General features: G+C 36.8%; 1 protein-coding gene across 1 annotated transcript in view; it reads left to right on the forward strand.

The window, feature by feature from the left end:
• The first annotated feature begins 6322 nt into the window (after nt 1–6322).
• COL28A1 (collagen type XXVIII alpha 1 chain) overlaps nt 6323–16783 on the forward strand; it is a 54275-nt gene continuing 43814 nt past the window's right edge. The window contains exons 1-10 of the mRNA XM_050327144.1: nt 6323–6443; nt 6935–7494; nt 8130–8150; nt 8708–8764; nt 10006–10056; nt 10576–10617; nt 11287–11313; nt 12409–12453; nt 14963–15007; nt 15372–15425. Of these exons, the coding sequence (XP_050183101.1) occupies nt 6323–6443; nt 6935–7494; nt 8130–8150; nt 8708–8764; nt 10006–10056; nt 10576–10617; nt 11287–11313; nt 12409–12453; nt 14963–15007; nt 15372–15425 (1023 nt within the window). The remainder of the gene's footprint in view (nt 6444–6934; nt 7495–8129; nt 8151–8707; nt 8765–10005; nt 10057–10575; nt 10618–11286; nt 11314–12408; nt 12454–14962; nt 15008–15371; nt 15426–16783) is intronic.

The raw sequence follows: 16783 nt of genomic DNA on the forward strand, positions 1-16783 counted from the left end.
TAGTGATGCCTCCTAGCCAGAGAAAAACATCTACCATTCTTTATAATAATTATTGTCATTCTTACTGAGTGAAGAGCACATTGGGGGAAAAAGTGTAAATTTAAAGCATTGAGTTTTGATTGATATCATCAACCAAACTGATCCATAGTGAAAGTCATCTGACACTTTACATTCATGTACTCTAGAACAGTTACCTTCTTTCATACTTTTATAGATCTGTATCACATTCACATTCAGTTGTGGTTTTCAAGCAACAGAATCATAATTTACTTTGTCTTCATATAGAAGCTATCTTTTGGCTTTGTCAAGTCTCTCTTTTTATTTCTTCTTTATTGTTTTTGAGTTGCAGTAATGAGAATGGCAGGAAATATTCAAGAAGGGCAGGTATGTACCAGGAAAGAAAGCCGATACATGACTTTTTCCAGTAGAAGAGGTGAGTTAGCATGAATACAGGAGCTGAAGTCTTTTAACATGAAATTCACAAGCAACATAAAATGAGTTTTACATAAAAAACTTCATATTGCAGACCAAAGCTTTAGTGTGGTCATGTAATGGGTGCATTTAGCCAGATTCAAGAGTTTGGGAGCTGTAGGTACTGAGCATCTGGTGCAGGGCAGCCATTGGAACACTGATGTACCTAAAAAGCTTTGCAAGAAGTATTAGTGTTAAAAACAATGATGTAAATCTGGAGTCAGAACTTCCATCAGATATGATTTCTAAGTGAGTACAAAGATACTAAAATATATACTGACAAGACTAGTGAAAAAAGAAAGCTTTGAATTGTAAATCAACAGTCTTGTAATGGAACTGTCAAGATTCTTACTGTACTTGCAAAGCACAGTAAGTAGTGAAGAAGAGCTTAGGCTGTGGCCAGAGACCAATTACACACAACATGTAGCAGATTTACAGATTTTCTAGTCAGAAAAATAAAACCAAACTTGACCTCATTGCTATCCAAATATTGGATGTTTGTCAGAACCACCAGGTTACATATATATTTGACCAGTCAAATTGTTACGTCTAAAAATCACAAATGTTAACATTTTCTGATCTCTGCCAGATGATAGTCGTGTTTGCAGGTCCTAAAAAAAAAAAAAAGAAAAGTGAGAAATCTTTGAAAACATCTGGAAATCCATTCACACAGTTCTGTTTTGGCACATAGCAGCAGATAAACCTTGCTGACTGCTGGAAAAAGCATTCTTCCACAGCTGATGATCCAATAGGCGGTCTACAAGTCTTGATCTATGCCTGCAAAAGGGTAAGAATAAGTATGTAGAGAGTATGAGTGATCCATGTGACTAATCTGCTGCTAATGAAATGCTTAATCATCACCATTGTCTCTAATCCAATAGAGGCTGGATGCTGTCAGTAATTATAATTTATAGCATTAACAGATATTTAGTATAAAATATTGTATTCCATTGAAACTCTTTAGGCAACATTTACTTAATGAATACAGTTAACCTCAATGAAGATGACATATGTCTGACAGAAGGAGGCCTTTCAGGAGCAGGCTGCATCTGTTGGGCCAGTGAATCCTTCCTCGCTTGGACTGGGGAAAGAGTGTGAGCAGTGGTTGCAGGTATGATGTTTTTCTGTCAACAGCATGTTCCTTCAGTACATTTCATGTTAACAGAGCGTGCACAGACTGACAGTACTGTGTAGGAGTGGTACTGTGTACAGTCATATGGCAGAGGTACAGCTCTCACATGCAGCTGTCATGACTAAACCCCAGCCAACAACTAAACACTGCACAGCCTCTTCTCACTCCCCACCCTCAACAGGATGAAGGTAAGAGAACTGGAAGGGTAAAAGTGAGAAAACACATGCGTTGAGATAAGAACAGTTTAATAACTGAAAAAACCCCAGTAACAATGTAATGAAAAGGAAAATAAAAAAGAGACATAAACCCCAGAAAGACAAGTGATGCAAATGAAAAGAATTGCTCACCACCAGCTGCCACATGCCATGCCAGTCCCTGAGCAGTGATCCCCCCCTCCCCAGACAACCTTCCCCCAGCTTTATATGCTGATCATGACACCATATGGTCTGGGATATCCCTTGGTTCAGTTGGGGTCAGCTACCCTGGCTGTGTCCCTCCCAACTCCTTATGCACCCCCAGCCCACTCCCTGCTGCGTGGGGTGAGGAGCAGAAAATGCCTTGATTCTGTGCAAACACTGAACTATCAGCACTATTTCCTCCATGAAACCAGATCAACCCCATACCAGCTATTGTGGAGAAAATGAACTCTGTCCCAGCCAAAACCAGTACACAAACAGATTAGTGTTATCTCCATCTTTGCTAAGAGCTAAGACCTCTCTGAGTTCCTTAGTGTGAGTTCTTCCATATGCTGTCATACTCAGGCTCACAGCTCACATGAAGAGATTATGGGTGTTTGCAAAGGTGGATTTCTAGCTGAATGTCTCTTTAAAAAGCGATACATCCTTGGAGAAGCAGAAAGTGAGGTCTTAAGGAAGTGTGTAGTCTATTAATAGAGGAGACCTTTCTCCCAGGCTAGATGAAGGATGTTTCTACTGATCTTGATGAAGACAGATACTTTTTTAGGGGTTTATTCTTTTGCCCTCTGTTCTTTTCCCCCCTATTCTTTCCCCTTCACCAAAATTTTAGTGAAATCAGTAGGAAATGTAATCTGCTTACTTAAAGACTCCTAGTTAGCGTATCCCAGCCAACCCTGAACTAGTGTGGGATTTGCTGCTCCAGCTGGATTCTGCTAAGTTTATGGTGCCTGATGGGATTCCTCCCAGGGTACTCAAAAAGATGGCTAATATCATCATGAGACCACTTTCAATGATTTTTTAACAGTCTTGAGAATCTGGAAAAGTCCCAGTTGTCTGGAAGCTGGCAAATATTGTCCCAGTTTTCAAAAAGGGCAAGAGGGATGGCCAAGGTAACTGCAGGCTTGTCATTCTCACATCAGTACTCGGTAAAATTACAGAGAAGATTATTCTGTAAGGTATTAAAAAAATACCTGAAGGACAATGCAGTCACTGATCACAGCCAGCATAGCTTCATGAGGGGAAAGTCCTGCTTATCAAACCTGATCTCCTTTTATGACAAGGTGTCCTAGTTAGAACAGCTGGGACCTGTTCCTCACTGTCTGGGTGTAACCCAAACTGTATATTTTACACACTCTGTGTCAACTGTTAACAATAGACCATTTACAGCAGCTGCCCAGAGCACACCTGACCCCTCAGGCTGTAATCTGGGTTTTAAGAGGCCTGTGAGATAGGAGGATGTTCCTGTCCTCACACCCACAACTCACAGTCACCCATTGTGGAAGGTACTGGGCATTCCTGACCAAACCTGAGTGTATATAATCTTGGGGTCCTGGGACTGCTGGTACCACTCGTGGGATCCAGAGGAGGACCAGAACCTGACTGGACTGTGACCACCACTCTCGACTGGACTGTGACCATCGCTCTTGACCAGACCGCAGCCACCACTTGCACCAACAGGTTTTTCCTCTCCTTTTACTTTTGGACTCAGGGGGACCACATGGGGCTCAGCTCAGGGACCAACTAACACCATTCTGTTCGTGCCCCAGGGTGCCGGGTTTTTGTGGATTAAAACCAATTGTTCGCTCTATAACTGTATTTATTGTATTATTTTTATTAAATTGTATTTCTGATTTATAATCTCTTTTGAGTTGGGTTCATTTCTCCTGCTAGTTTACCTTTAAACCAACACACAAGGTAATCCCAATAGTTGATCAAGGGAAGCCAACTGAGGTAATCCTTTTGGATTTCAGTATAGTTTTCGATCCAGTCTCTCACAATATCCATCTGGACAAAATGTTCAGCACACAATATAATAAACACGTCATGTGGTGGGTAAGCAAGTGGGCTCACAGGTCGAGCACAGAGGGTAATAGTGACTGGGGTGACATCAGACTGGTGACCTGTCACTAGTGGGGTTCCATGGGGCTCCATCTTAGGCCCTGTGCTCTTCACCATCTTCATAAATTACTTGGAAGCAGGACTGTATGGGACACTAAGTAAATCTGATGATGATACTAAACTGGGAGGAGCTGTTGACTACGTCGAAGACAGAGAGGCCCTGCAGAGGGACTTGACAAATGTGAGGGCTTAACAATCACCAACTGTGTGATTTTTGACAAGGGCAAGTGCCAGATTCTGCACTTGGGACAGGACAACTCAGGATGTACATACAGACTGGGAATGAAAGGCTGGAAAGGGCTCTGGGTGTCCTGGTTGATGGCAAGTTGAACATAAGTCAGCAGAGTGTTGTGGCAGCCAGGAACAGGCCAGTGCTGGAACAGGCTCCCCAGGGAAGCGGTCACAGTACCAAACCTGTCAGAGTTCAAGAAGCATATGGACAATTCTTTCAGGCACATGGTGTGATTTTTGAGTTTGACCTATCAGAAGATGAACAAGATGATCCTTGTGGGTCCCTTTCAGCTTAGGATATTCTATGATTCTATGATTGTCTCCTACCACCAAGGTGCTGAGGGATGTCTTGCCCAGTAGGCAGTACCTGTCCAGAGGCTGGCTGCTAACCTTCTGTTGGGCGTCTGCACGGAACTCCTTCAGGGCATGTCATGATTCCTTGAGACTAATCATTTCCCTCACCCCAACATTTTATTTAACAGTGTGATAACACAGTTTTATTCTGAAGCCTGCCAGTAGATACAACAAATACAATTTGCATGCAACATGCTGAGAGCTACCTAAAGGACAGAACTCCTTTTAGATATCATGTCTGTGTCTGACCCCCTCAGAGGATTTAAAGAGCAGAAAGAGCTTCTGAGGACACCAGCTCAGGAAGACTTTTGCCTTCTTCTATTTTTTTTTTTTTTTTTTAAGATGTCTTTTATTATTGTAATTGCTATCGCAATTACCACCTTTGAACGATGCAGTCCTGGCAGACTCACAAACCATCAGGTCACACTTCAGTTCTAGACTACAAAAGATACAGTATTGTTCTCATGTCTCTGATCTAGTCAGTGCTGCAACATTAACATGGACAAGCTGAAGATGTGACTGGCAAAGTGAAGGGTAAAGATGCAGATTGTCTAAAAGTAATTTTTTAATGTGAAAGTTCACAATAAATTGGGAAAACACTTGTAGTCCCAGACTGACACTGTCACTTTAATAAAATGTCTTGGTCTCTCACTTAGCCCTGGCTAAGTGCCTGACTGTCTTCATTTAAACTTTGGCCAACTAAACAACAGTTCTGGACCATAAAAGATCTACATGCAAGGCAGAGACATTTGCAAGTGGATTGGTTATTTTTTTTGTGGATTGCTTTATTTTGGTAAGCAAAACATATTTTGCAGTATGACCTACTGGGCTTATTTTCTACACTGACAGCTTTTTTAATCCACAATTTGCTTTTTGCATGCCTTCAAAGGTAAGAGACTTAGTTATTTCCATTCTCTGTTTAGAGGACTTCATGTAATATTTCTATGTATGTAGCTGCTTGATGCATTTTAGAAGAGAATTTAGGAAGGATATTTATATTTAATATGTTGTCTTTGTTATTAATGCTGTTTATAACTGATAATGTTATTTAAAACGAATTATTGTAAATTATGGGCCTTTTTTTGTAAATCAGTTTTAATGGAGTTTTGTCTAGAAATATGTTGAATTGCTGATTTAATATTTTAATTTTAATTTTATTAGTGTATATTGTGATTATAATATAATATTGTCTTTATGAAAAATATTGCACACATTCTATAACATCCATGTAATATTAATAATGCATAATTCATTACTAAGGCACTGTTTCTTAGAAGAATGAGTTGTTCATACTGATACTTCAGACCTAGGTGATACATCTGCATCCTAAAACACCCAGAAATTTGCTTATTCCTAATAATTAGAGATTTCAAGAAACAAATTGCATTCTGTATTTCTGCTAATTTAATATAATTATTTTAATATCAAAGTACATTGATCACAATATGCTTTAGTAACAATTTATTTTACCCTTCTGTTTTAGATATTCAAATGAAAGCTAAAGATAACACTGACTTTTTGTTAAGAATAAAAAGGCAGCACTGTGTTCTGCCCATATTTCTTCTCTAGTAAAACAGGTTCCAATATACGTGTGAGCCACAGTTGGGATAGTGCTGGCTGCTATGCTTAAATTATCTACACAGTGACTTTTTACAATTGTTTTTTATATGTTGTCTTTAGAATTATGCTTCCCACAGATGCATATTCTGTATGTTAAGTATCTGTATTTATTTATTTGCGTCTATTAATGAAGTATTCACAGATGGATTTTTACTTTTAACAGGAAGGACAAGTTGTCTAATTGGGGATGAAAGACACTATGCAGGAAAAACGCTTTTTCTTTTTCTTTTTACTTCTGGCTATGACAACAAACTGGATAGTAAATGGGCAAAACAGAAAGAAAGGAAAGAATACTTACTCTCCTGTTCAAAAAGATGAAGGTAAAACCATTTTCTTGAAATTTCTGATTGTCCATGTTGCATGTCTCCATGTATTTCAGGATAATTAGTCAGTAATTGACAACTTGTATGTGAATTTATGAAATATGTTTTATTTTGAATGTCAGACCTGCAGAATACTGTGTGACCTTTACTTGGACATGGATTCCAGTTTGATCAATGATTTTCATTGACACATATATCTCTTTTAAGAGTAATTGAAGAAGCCTACTTTTTAGTTTGAAATTGCATGTTGAAAATTGTATACAGAATCAATTAAAATACTAAACCAATCCCATCAAGACCCTAGCTTAAAAATTTTCATTAGAATTTCTTGGATTTTACCATGAAATTTACCCTCAGCATTTTTACTGGAAAGACAGAAAAATCCTTGGGAAAATGATTTGAGGATTGGTATTGTTGCAGAGAATTATCTGAAATCTGTTAAGCAGGTATTCCCATCACATAGATTTAACTTTCTTGTTCCATTACAGATGCTGTGTGTCTCATTGATATAGTCTTTATCTTCGACAGTTCAGAAAGTGCCAAAAATCAGTTGTTTGATTTACAGAAGAATTTTGTTCAAAACATAACTGACAGCCTTTTCCAGATGAAGCCAGTTAAGTCTCAGATCTATAATGTCAGACTGGCAGGTATGCAGTTCAGCAGCACAGTCAGTATTGATCATCCCTTTACAGCCTGGAAAAATGTCCAGAATTTTAAAGAGAAAATTAATTCTCTGGGCCTTATTGGCCATGGCACTTACTCCTATTATGCAGTTTCCAATGCCACTCAGATGTTTAAAACTGAAGGTCGTAAGAGAAGTGTGAAAGTGGCTTTTTTGATGACTGATGGTGTGGATCATCCAAACAGCCCTAATGTCCAGAGTATAGCCACAGCAGCTAGAAGTCTTGGAATACATTTTTTTACCATTGGCCTCTCTAAGAAAACAGTCCAAGAATTAAAATTGCGCACAATATCTGGTGATTCGTCCTCTAAACCTGTCTTGTGCCTGGATGATGAGAACCTGGTAGCTGATATTGCACTGGAACTGGTAAGTAATGCTGATGTTAATCTTGTCGTGTGTCTATCCATGGCAGATTTTCTTTAACTTTGATAAGTAAGCCCTGAAGACAGTTTTGTGGTGCCTTCTTTGCTACGTCAGAAATCAGGGCACAGGGAGCTTCCTTCTCCCAGCCACTCTCCAAGGAGTTGTGTGCTTGGACAACAATAGCTCAGCTGTACTGATCCCGTTTCCCAGACACACAGAGTGTGCCTCTGAGCATATGAAAATACTTTAGAAGGTAGCTCGTTCTAGCTCGTTCTCATATGTAAGGCTGATGAAATCACTGAGTCCTGCCCCTATATATTCTATTAGTAGGCCTTCCATGGTAAGGTCTTTCATTAGAAAGTCTTGTCATAGTCCCTGTGGTTAGCATTGTTCCTTATTACTGTTTGCTTACATCTCATGTGTTTTCAATCATTATGGGTCACATAACCCTCTATTCCTATCAAGAACTCTTTTTCATATGAGTAGTTTCACATACTGGTTTTTACCACTGAGAGGAAGGAATGAAGGATAAAGGCTCTATTTGTCATGAAAATTCTATAAACTAGAGAGGAAAAATTAGTACTCAAATTAAATCAAATCTGAATGAAAGTAATATTTTTATTTTATTTTATTTTCAGGAAGCCTTGCTACAGAAGCAGGTAGGTTTTTTGAGTTTTGTGTGGTTTGATTATTCCTATTTATACTAGATTTCCTGATGTCTGTTACTTCTGTAATGCACTGATGCTCAAGGATTAATCACCTTCTTTCTGTAAGTAAATTTTCTGACCATGGTTGGTTTTATTTTAATTTTTGTCCATTTCTTCCATCCCTTCTCCTGAGATATCTACATTTGTTCATTAGTGGGTATTATCAACAGTAAAATACCTACTTGAGTGGAATAGGGCCAGTACAACGCATGAAAATTCATTAGTGGTCTCATTAGAAAACAATAGCTGTCTTAAACAGCATAACATTGTAGTTACTAGAGTAACTTATTTTTGTTATAAATAAATCAAGAAACTGATTTTGATTGTGCTATATGGAAGTTTAATATTGATTATATGAGAAATCAATATATTAGAACATAATTTATTTCCTGTTATCCCACTTTCATGTTCTCTAGTCTGTGGTTGGGCAAAACAAGAATGTTTGCTTTAAAGTTTTGCAATAATACATTCAAAAAACATTCTCCTTTATGTTTCTATTAACCTTGTAGTGTGTGCGGAAGAACTGTGAGTGTGAAAAGGGAGTAAAAGGAGACAAAGGTGACTCTGTAAGTACTCATTCATTTGAAAAGGCTTCAGAATATGAATTCTAATCAAGATCAATATTACTCAGTATTTTAGTTGGTTACTATGTCAACTATGTAAAAAGCAAGACATTAGCTGTGCATGTAATGCAAAAAGATTGATTTGTATTGTAGCGTATCACTGTGAAAGGCCACTATTAAAAGAGCTCAGGAAAAAAACCTCTATCCACAATCAGATACTACTATCTTGAAAGTGTATTTATATTATTGGGTAATAAAACACTGTGGATAAATAGGTACATGATTTTGGAGCCCAAATAAAAAAGAATCTGCAATGGGGAAGGCAAGGTCCATTAGACAAAGGTTTACTTCTGTCAGAAAGTTCTATTTGTGTAAGGGGTAAAGGTTCAAAATTTGAGGGTGATGGGCTGCAGAGGAAAGGTCTGATATGACACTTAAACACGTAGCTATTTCTTGGCTCTGGTAAGGAAAAGTGTGAGTTCAGACAGTGAGTGACCTCTCTGATCCATTTTATGTCTTTGATAGCTTTCCCAGAGACAACCAAAGTACATTCAGAGGTTTTTGCCTTTTTCCCTAGACTGGTCAACCATATCTATAGCAGGTTAAGGCACCAGGGCCTATCATTCAGTCCCCTGGTTCTAGATGATGTGCATCGAGATAATTTGCATTTGAACTAAAACCTCTGTTTGCAATTTTAAATTTTAGGGTTTTCAATGTGATTTTATGCAAAATTGTTAGATGAAACCTATTATATATATGTGTATATACAAACTCTCTAGTCCCCATCTTCATGATCCTCCAAAGAGTAATAATGGTGCAGTAATTTTTTCCTGAGGGATGTTCAGTATTTACACTAAACTCTTCTGTACTCAGGTTTTTTCTATGCAGAGATCAGATAGTGAGTAACTGAGATCAGATAGTGGTGGGTAACTGAGAAATGGGAAGGAGGAACTCTGCATGTTTTCTGTAATGCCTTCCCCACTAGATTTTTCAGATGCTCTGTGGAAAATTTATTTATGATTGAATGTTAAAAAAAATTTGCAGATACTTTATAATACCAGAGTGATTTTAGCTAAATGAATGTTTTGTCATGTGTACCATACTTTAATCAGTGTGGGTTTCTATCTATGCTTATTACAGAATGATTTTGGAACAAGAATAATTTTGGGACTAAGATAAAGTCTTAGAGTATCTGTGGAATTTTATCTTCATAATGGTAATAACTTTTTTCTTCTTTGTTTCAGGGCAGTGGTAGCAAAGGGGAAAAAGGTGAGCCAGGACCAAAAGGAAACAAGGTAATGTGAATTTAAAAAAATAAAGCAAATTTCTATCTAGTTATGAAGATCACAGAAGTGAATATAGCAAAGGAAAAGTATTTTAAAATAGAATTTATATATTGACTTCTGCTATGAAAGCTTTAGAGTTAGCTACTTTAAAAGTGTGAGAGAAAAATTTAAAACTAAACTGCTACAAGTTAACACTGTCTGTCATTCCGGTTTTTCTCTGATAGCAGAGGTGTCTGAATATAGCTGAAAGCGCTTTAAGTTCCACAGAGCTTTCTAACATTTCACAGACCTCTTGATCAGAGTGACCTGCCCTAATGACTAAGATTTCAGTCACCTAATGACAATAGTTGAGTTTTCTGTGTTAATCTTCAGGAATTGTGTGTCCTTGGTTGTGAAAGGAGGAAGTATGAATGCTAGTAAATAGGGAAAAGCCACTTCTGCTCCTTAAATTGTGTTCTTGGTTTTAGTGTAGCAGGAATAAATGAAAGGGCAATACATATTTCAGTTGTATTTCTTTGCATCCAATAGGGCGATACTCAAAAAGGAGATCCTGGAGAAAAAGGTGAAGAGGTATGTGGCTACTGGAGTGCTAACTCATATTTGGTCTTTTTGGATTTTCTGAACCAAAAATGTGGTTTTCATTTTTCATGTTTCTACTTAATTCAAGTATTTAAAGCACCTAAACTAAACTCTGGTGTAGAGAAGCATCTATACTGAGAGACGCCATCTAACCATGTGCTATGGTATAGAGATGGGGTGCTGACAGAGGAACTTTTGAATCCATGTGATTTTGTATTGACTTGCAATAGGCTTATCCCAAAGGCAGAACTGAAAATGTCATCACTAAAAACATCTAGGTAGTCCTCCAGTGACTTCTAATATTTTTGAGCCTGAATTCATGTTGATTCACTGGAGAAAGACTAACTCTACTGCCTGTATAAGATTAGTTCAGTTTAAAAGTCTCATTTAAATGGCAGCATATATCTACCAAGAGGCTGGCAAGCTGAGTGGCATATTTACAGCTAATACATGAGTAAAAAATGCACATCCAGATTTGTAGAGAATTATATGTTAAATAGTTCCAGAGAGATATTTTATTGTTGTAAATAGTTAAACTTCTGAAACACAATTCTTCACTATGGGAATTGTTTTTTTTACTACTTAAATTAGCTGCACATTAGACCTTTGCTTTCTCTTTTATGATTTTTTTTCTTGTTTTTTTCCTTAATTTTTTATTAGGGAGCTCATGGCTTCAAAGGAGATAAGGTAAGTTTTTTGTAGAATAGAAGTAGTCTGAAAAGAAATTGCCACTTGCTGACAGTGTATGTGAAAGAATGGAAAGAAAAGCTTGTCTTGGCTTTTTGACATGAGAGCTCCTAATGCAGTCCCTAGAAGTAAATTCATAATTTGTGTAAATGCTTACAGTCTGGATTGTGGGAAATAAAAAAAGTTAAAAGAAAAAAGAAAAAAGAAAATCAGAAAATGTAATTTAAGCATAAAAATAAAAGTGTCAACCACCAGAAATATCGTTTCTGGAAGGAAAAGAAAATTGAGGGTTAAATAAGAGGTTAAGTAAAAAGAATGTGAAATTGTTTACTATAAACACAATGTGGCAATCATTAGTTGTCAAAAAGCTTACCACAGGGAAGTTTACTTTTAAACTAATTATAACTTGTAAGGGCTAATGCTTGATCAAAAAAATTCTCAAGATAGGCTCTCCAAGAAGTTTGAAAAATTATACACTTCAATGACTTACAAGATTCTAAAGCCAAAAGTTACACTGCAAACTGGAACATCATAGCCAGAAATGGAACAGAAATAATCCCATTTTGACTTTACTTGGTTTGGACACTTATCTCTCTGCACTGTTAGTAAAAGCAGTACCTCTCTTTGTATTCATTAGAAAAATTAATATGGAAACATTTCTTGTAAATGGGAAGAGTGGACTCGTATGTCTACTTTCCATGTGTCTATTGATATGTTAAATCATCAGTGTAACACATTAGTTATTCTCTTTCTTCATTCCATTTGGACAATCTCACAACTGCTCTTCAGAAAAATCTCAGACATCAGAGAAATGAAATCAGAGCATAGAGAGAATCTCTGGAGGCTGTGCAGTGAGGTAGAAAAACACAGCAAAACTTATTAGATATTAAATGAATTATCATCTTATGATATAGGTTGGGCATTTTGTTGGCATTCTCAGAGAGAAATACATTTATCTTGAGTAGAACAGAGTATATCTTCTACAGACCATATCTGGTGATGCCAATTCCAGGTCCTCAGAATCTACTAACCCTCTATTGCTGCAGTGTAATCACACAACTTGTTTAGCTGTGAATCTTTCGATTTCTTATAAAGGGTGACAGAGGAGAGTGTGGAACCCCAGGAATAAAAGGAGAAAGAGTAAGTATAATTTTTATTTTAACTGCTTTGTGTTGATTAAGATAGCAGAAAATCTTGTAACATATTCAGAAACATAGCTAGAAAAGATTATTGTAAATTTGGAGCACCTTATCATTCCTTGGTGTTAGAGATACATCATAGCAGAAATATGATTCATAGAAACTCATCCCACAGTTCACCAATATTCTTTTTTTTTCATTTTGCAGAAGAAATGCAGACCCTTACCTAAAACAAAAGTTGTCTTGACCAGTGCTAAGCCCTGCTTACATAGGACTGAGCATTTTACAGAGAGCACCAGATTTATTTCCTTAAAATTTTAATTGCAGTTTGAGTGTATAAAGTCATATTACAATAGAAGCAGGTTCTTACCCACCATGAACAACTTTCAGGTTTACCAGCCCATCTGTGTTGATATGCATTCACCCCAGTGTTGATATGCATTCACATCTATCCAGTCCTCTTCTTTCAACCTGAAGTGCAGAAGTGTTGTGGATGAATATAGATTTTTAGCTGGTTTTTTTACATTCTGAAAGATGGAAGGAAAAGTGTGCTTCTGAGTGAGATCATCATGTATCTTGAGTTTATATAAGCAGATTTGTATGAGTACTGTAAACCACCAATTTATTGTTAGAATTAAGTACTACCAACTAGATCGCACTTATCATTCTATTAGAGCACATTTCTCCAGTTTATCATCTTATACTTACCTTTATCAAAGAGCACCCTGGAAAGTTTTTGTTTATTGGAAGCTGTTATTTGATGATTAATTTCAGGAAGGAATTAGGAAATATTCATACAAGAAGTATTTGTTGCAAAGAAAGAAGGGTATTATACTATAATTAAAATCTAAAGGCTGAGAATATCTTGTGAGATACTGGGGTTCAAAACAGCAGCAAGTGACTCAGAAAAGTCTGAAATACCAATGAAAAAAGGAGGAAGTTGTGTCTCTCAGAGGAATAAAGAAAGATCATAACTTCTTTATCCAGTCAAAATGTGAGAAATAGCATGAGGTTATGTGAAATGTCTACTAAGTCAAAAGGAAACAGTTCAGAAACTGGCAGAGAACAAAATCAAAGCAGCCGAGAAATCTGAATGGAGAAAACATATGTCAGGGCTGCCAGAAATCTGCTTGCTTTGTTTCTGTTAAGGACAATGATGAAAAAAATTTTTTATCTACTGAACCTCTACAGAGATTATAATAGATTATGCAATTCAAGAACTTAGTGAACAAATAAAAATTATGGTCTCTTCCAGAATATCCATCTTCACATTTACAAATCCAGAGGATTAAACAGTTATGTATTTTTTTAAATTTAAGGAGGACACATATGGCCAAAAGTATGAGAAATTCAATATTCTAAAGGTGGATCTTTAACTGGAGTGATGGATATTGAAGTGTAATTGCAAGTAATGGTTCCTGATTTGAGAAAACACTGCATTTTCCACTTTCTCAGCTCACTCATCAGACTGAATCCAATACAGGATCTGGTGCTTTGAATCAGAGTTTTTTTCAAATGTTGTTCAGGCTTAAAATTCACACAGGTTCTGTTTGGCTTTTAAATCAAAACTGACTCAAGTCATACATTTATACGCTACCCAAAGCAGCGACAATTGCATCACTGTATCATCGTTTGTGCCTTCCACTGCTTGTTGAGCTGGAAATGGGCTGGGACTGAGGGGGTTATCATTCTCTCTGGCAGCTGATGCTTTGCCTGGGAGCAAATGCCGGGGAGTAGAGAATAGTTTAACAATTCTGACTGAATCTGTAGGAGAGGGTGGTCGATGGAGTGTGGCTATGTAGGTATCACTGCTAAATTCATCAAGGCTATTAGAAGTTTAGAACATGACACATGCCTTGAAAAATGCAGCAACCTGCCAGTGCCTCTGTGTGGAGATGTTGCTAATTAAAAGAAAAGTAAGAGAAAGAAAAGACCAGATTAACTATTTGCTGAAAGCTATTTTTGCTTTAGAAATAAATTATAACTTAGTTTTGACTCCAATGGAATTGAAATTCTGTAGAATATCCATTATGGTGACTAAAGGAAAATACGGCACAGCACAAAGGTTTGTGAACAATCTACAGTGGTGGCGGCTGGTAAGAGCTCATTAAATGGAGAAATGACAGCTAATGGAAGAAAAAAGAATGGCATTTTACATTTTTTGGATGCATTTTTAATGGATTTTGTGAATTATTAGTGTGATTCTGCAGTTTGAGTTAGTGAAGCAAAGTTACCTGAAGTTATTCTGGTATAAACACAGCAGCATTTTTAGTAGGAATTCTGTATCTATTACGCTTTAAATACCTGGTATTTAAATGAAATAACAACTTGCCAATCAAATAGCTAAGATGTTGAATAACTATTCACAATGTTTGTTGTATACGAAAAATATTTTAACCCTAGAAAATGCTTGAGCAGAGATATGAGTCATTACATGTACACTGCAGTTCTTGACACTTTATAACATATAATTGCAATTTCCTTTTAATCCAAATCTTATTTTTCCTCAGGGTTTGGAAGGTCCTTCAGGCCCTAGGGGACTTCGGGGACCTCAGGTAAGGGAACTAACAGCTACCAAGTAAAAAGAAACCCATTATATTCTATAAGTCTTTTCTACATACAACCTGTCAACTCTGTGGGGAGGAAGATTGCTGTGGAGAGCTGTCAACTCTGTGGAGAGCTGCCAAGGCAGCAGAGCCTGACAAATAATCATCTTGCCCTTTTTGCCAACACTGGTTGTTGAATGGTAACAGTATTTAATATGTTTGGCATTTCACAGGATATGATGCAGAACACTCTTGTCCTTTAGAAATTAGAATTGTGCTATATTATACCTGTACCCTGTTTCAGGCAAAATTAAAAGGAAACTTTATATGGGTCTTCAAAAGCAGCTCATTCTTTACTATGACCTCTGTGTAGGGTATCAGTGGACCTCCAGGCGAGCCAGGCCCTAAAGGCATTCAAGGAAGAAAGGTAAGATGTAGTTGTATATGAGTAGTTGCGTATGCTATTTATGTAGGGAAAGAGGATGCAGAAACTCTGTAGAATCTTTATACTCTACTGTCAGGTTTTTTATTTGTGGTGTTATTTGCACAGCAATAATGTGCCCCACCTGCTTGGTGCTGCACAGTGTCATCATGTGATGAAGGCTTGTTACTGTTGGCACATACAACCAGTTCTCCATCTGGGTCTCCAAGAATATCTTGTAGGGCCATGATAAGGTGCAATCAAGTTCCTGCCTAGAGCCACAGCACTTGGGTTGGAATTTCACTCACCTCAATATGTGTCTTGACTTCTTCAAGAAGTCAGTCGGGAAGTTTTTTCCTAGAATATTTTTGCCTATAATGCCTTGTGTTTAAAGATTTAAAGTAATTGTAGATGATGGTTAAAAACTTCAGATTGAGTATTTATAGTAATTTTTAGTTGCTTGAGTACTGTAAAAACTCAAGATAACTTTGAAATTGGTAGAAGTGAAAAATTTTATGACAATTAATACCTTACTTACATTTAAAATAGATAATTTAGAGTTAAAGACTACAGCTTGTCAAGCAAAATCAGTTGGATAAAGTATCTGAATAATTTACGCAGTCTTTTGATTTGCAAACCTTTGGAAAACTGCTTTATATGAATACAATTGTCTTGCCCATGGTACCACTGTTAACATCATTGTTCGGTATAGAAAGATATTTCATTTATTAATTTGATACAAAGACTTTCTACCACAGGATTATTGATGGCCTGGTTAACACAGTCTAAGTTATACAGGGCAACTGAATTCATGTAAAGCTGTTTGTCAAAGATGCAATATATAAATACTTATGTTTTGTTTCTTAGGCAACAGTTTCATTTAAAGATTCATGGAAATAAATTTAGTTATGGGAAATGTTTATTGTAAAAAGTTTGGAATACTGCCATCCATCATGATTTTCCCCTTCCTGACAAATGCTTTTTCATACTTCTCATTTCTTCATCTTCTCAACAAAATTCTTGATTAGCAAAGCTACTACGGAATATTTCAGAAGTGGAAAAAGAAAGAGGATGATGAATCTGAAAGAAACTATTCATACAAGTGGTGGAAAAGTCATGTTGTACTTTAACTTCAGCACAGCAGATTACAGTAATTTTTTATCTGTCATTTCACAATGATAGTACTACCAGATACATTTATTATGTACTAAACTGTATTTGTTGAATGTTATTTGTCCTCCTGTCAGTCTCTTCACACATTTTCACTTCTGTAAAATACATGCAGCTCTCTCTAGAATCCGTCTACCTGGATACAATATTTATGGTCTCTTTTTAGGCCTTAGCTGCAGATTTTCAGTGAGAAT

This window comes from Myiozetetes cayanensis, unplaced genomic scaffold (genome assembly GCF_022539395.1).
Source record: "Myiozetetes cayanensis isolate MyiCay16 unplaced genomic scaffold, myiCay2020 scf1, whole genome shotgun sequence".
Classification (NCBI taxonomy): Eukaryota; Metazoa; Chordata; class Aves; order Passeriformes; family Tyrannidae; genus Myiozetetes; species Myiozetetes cayanensis.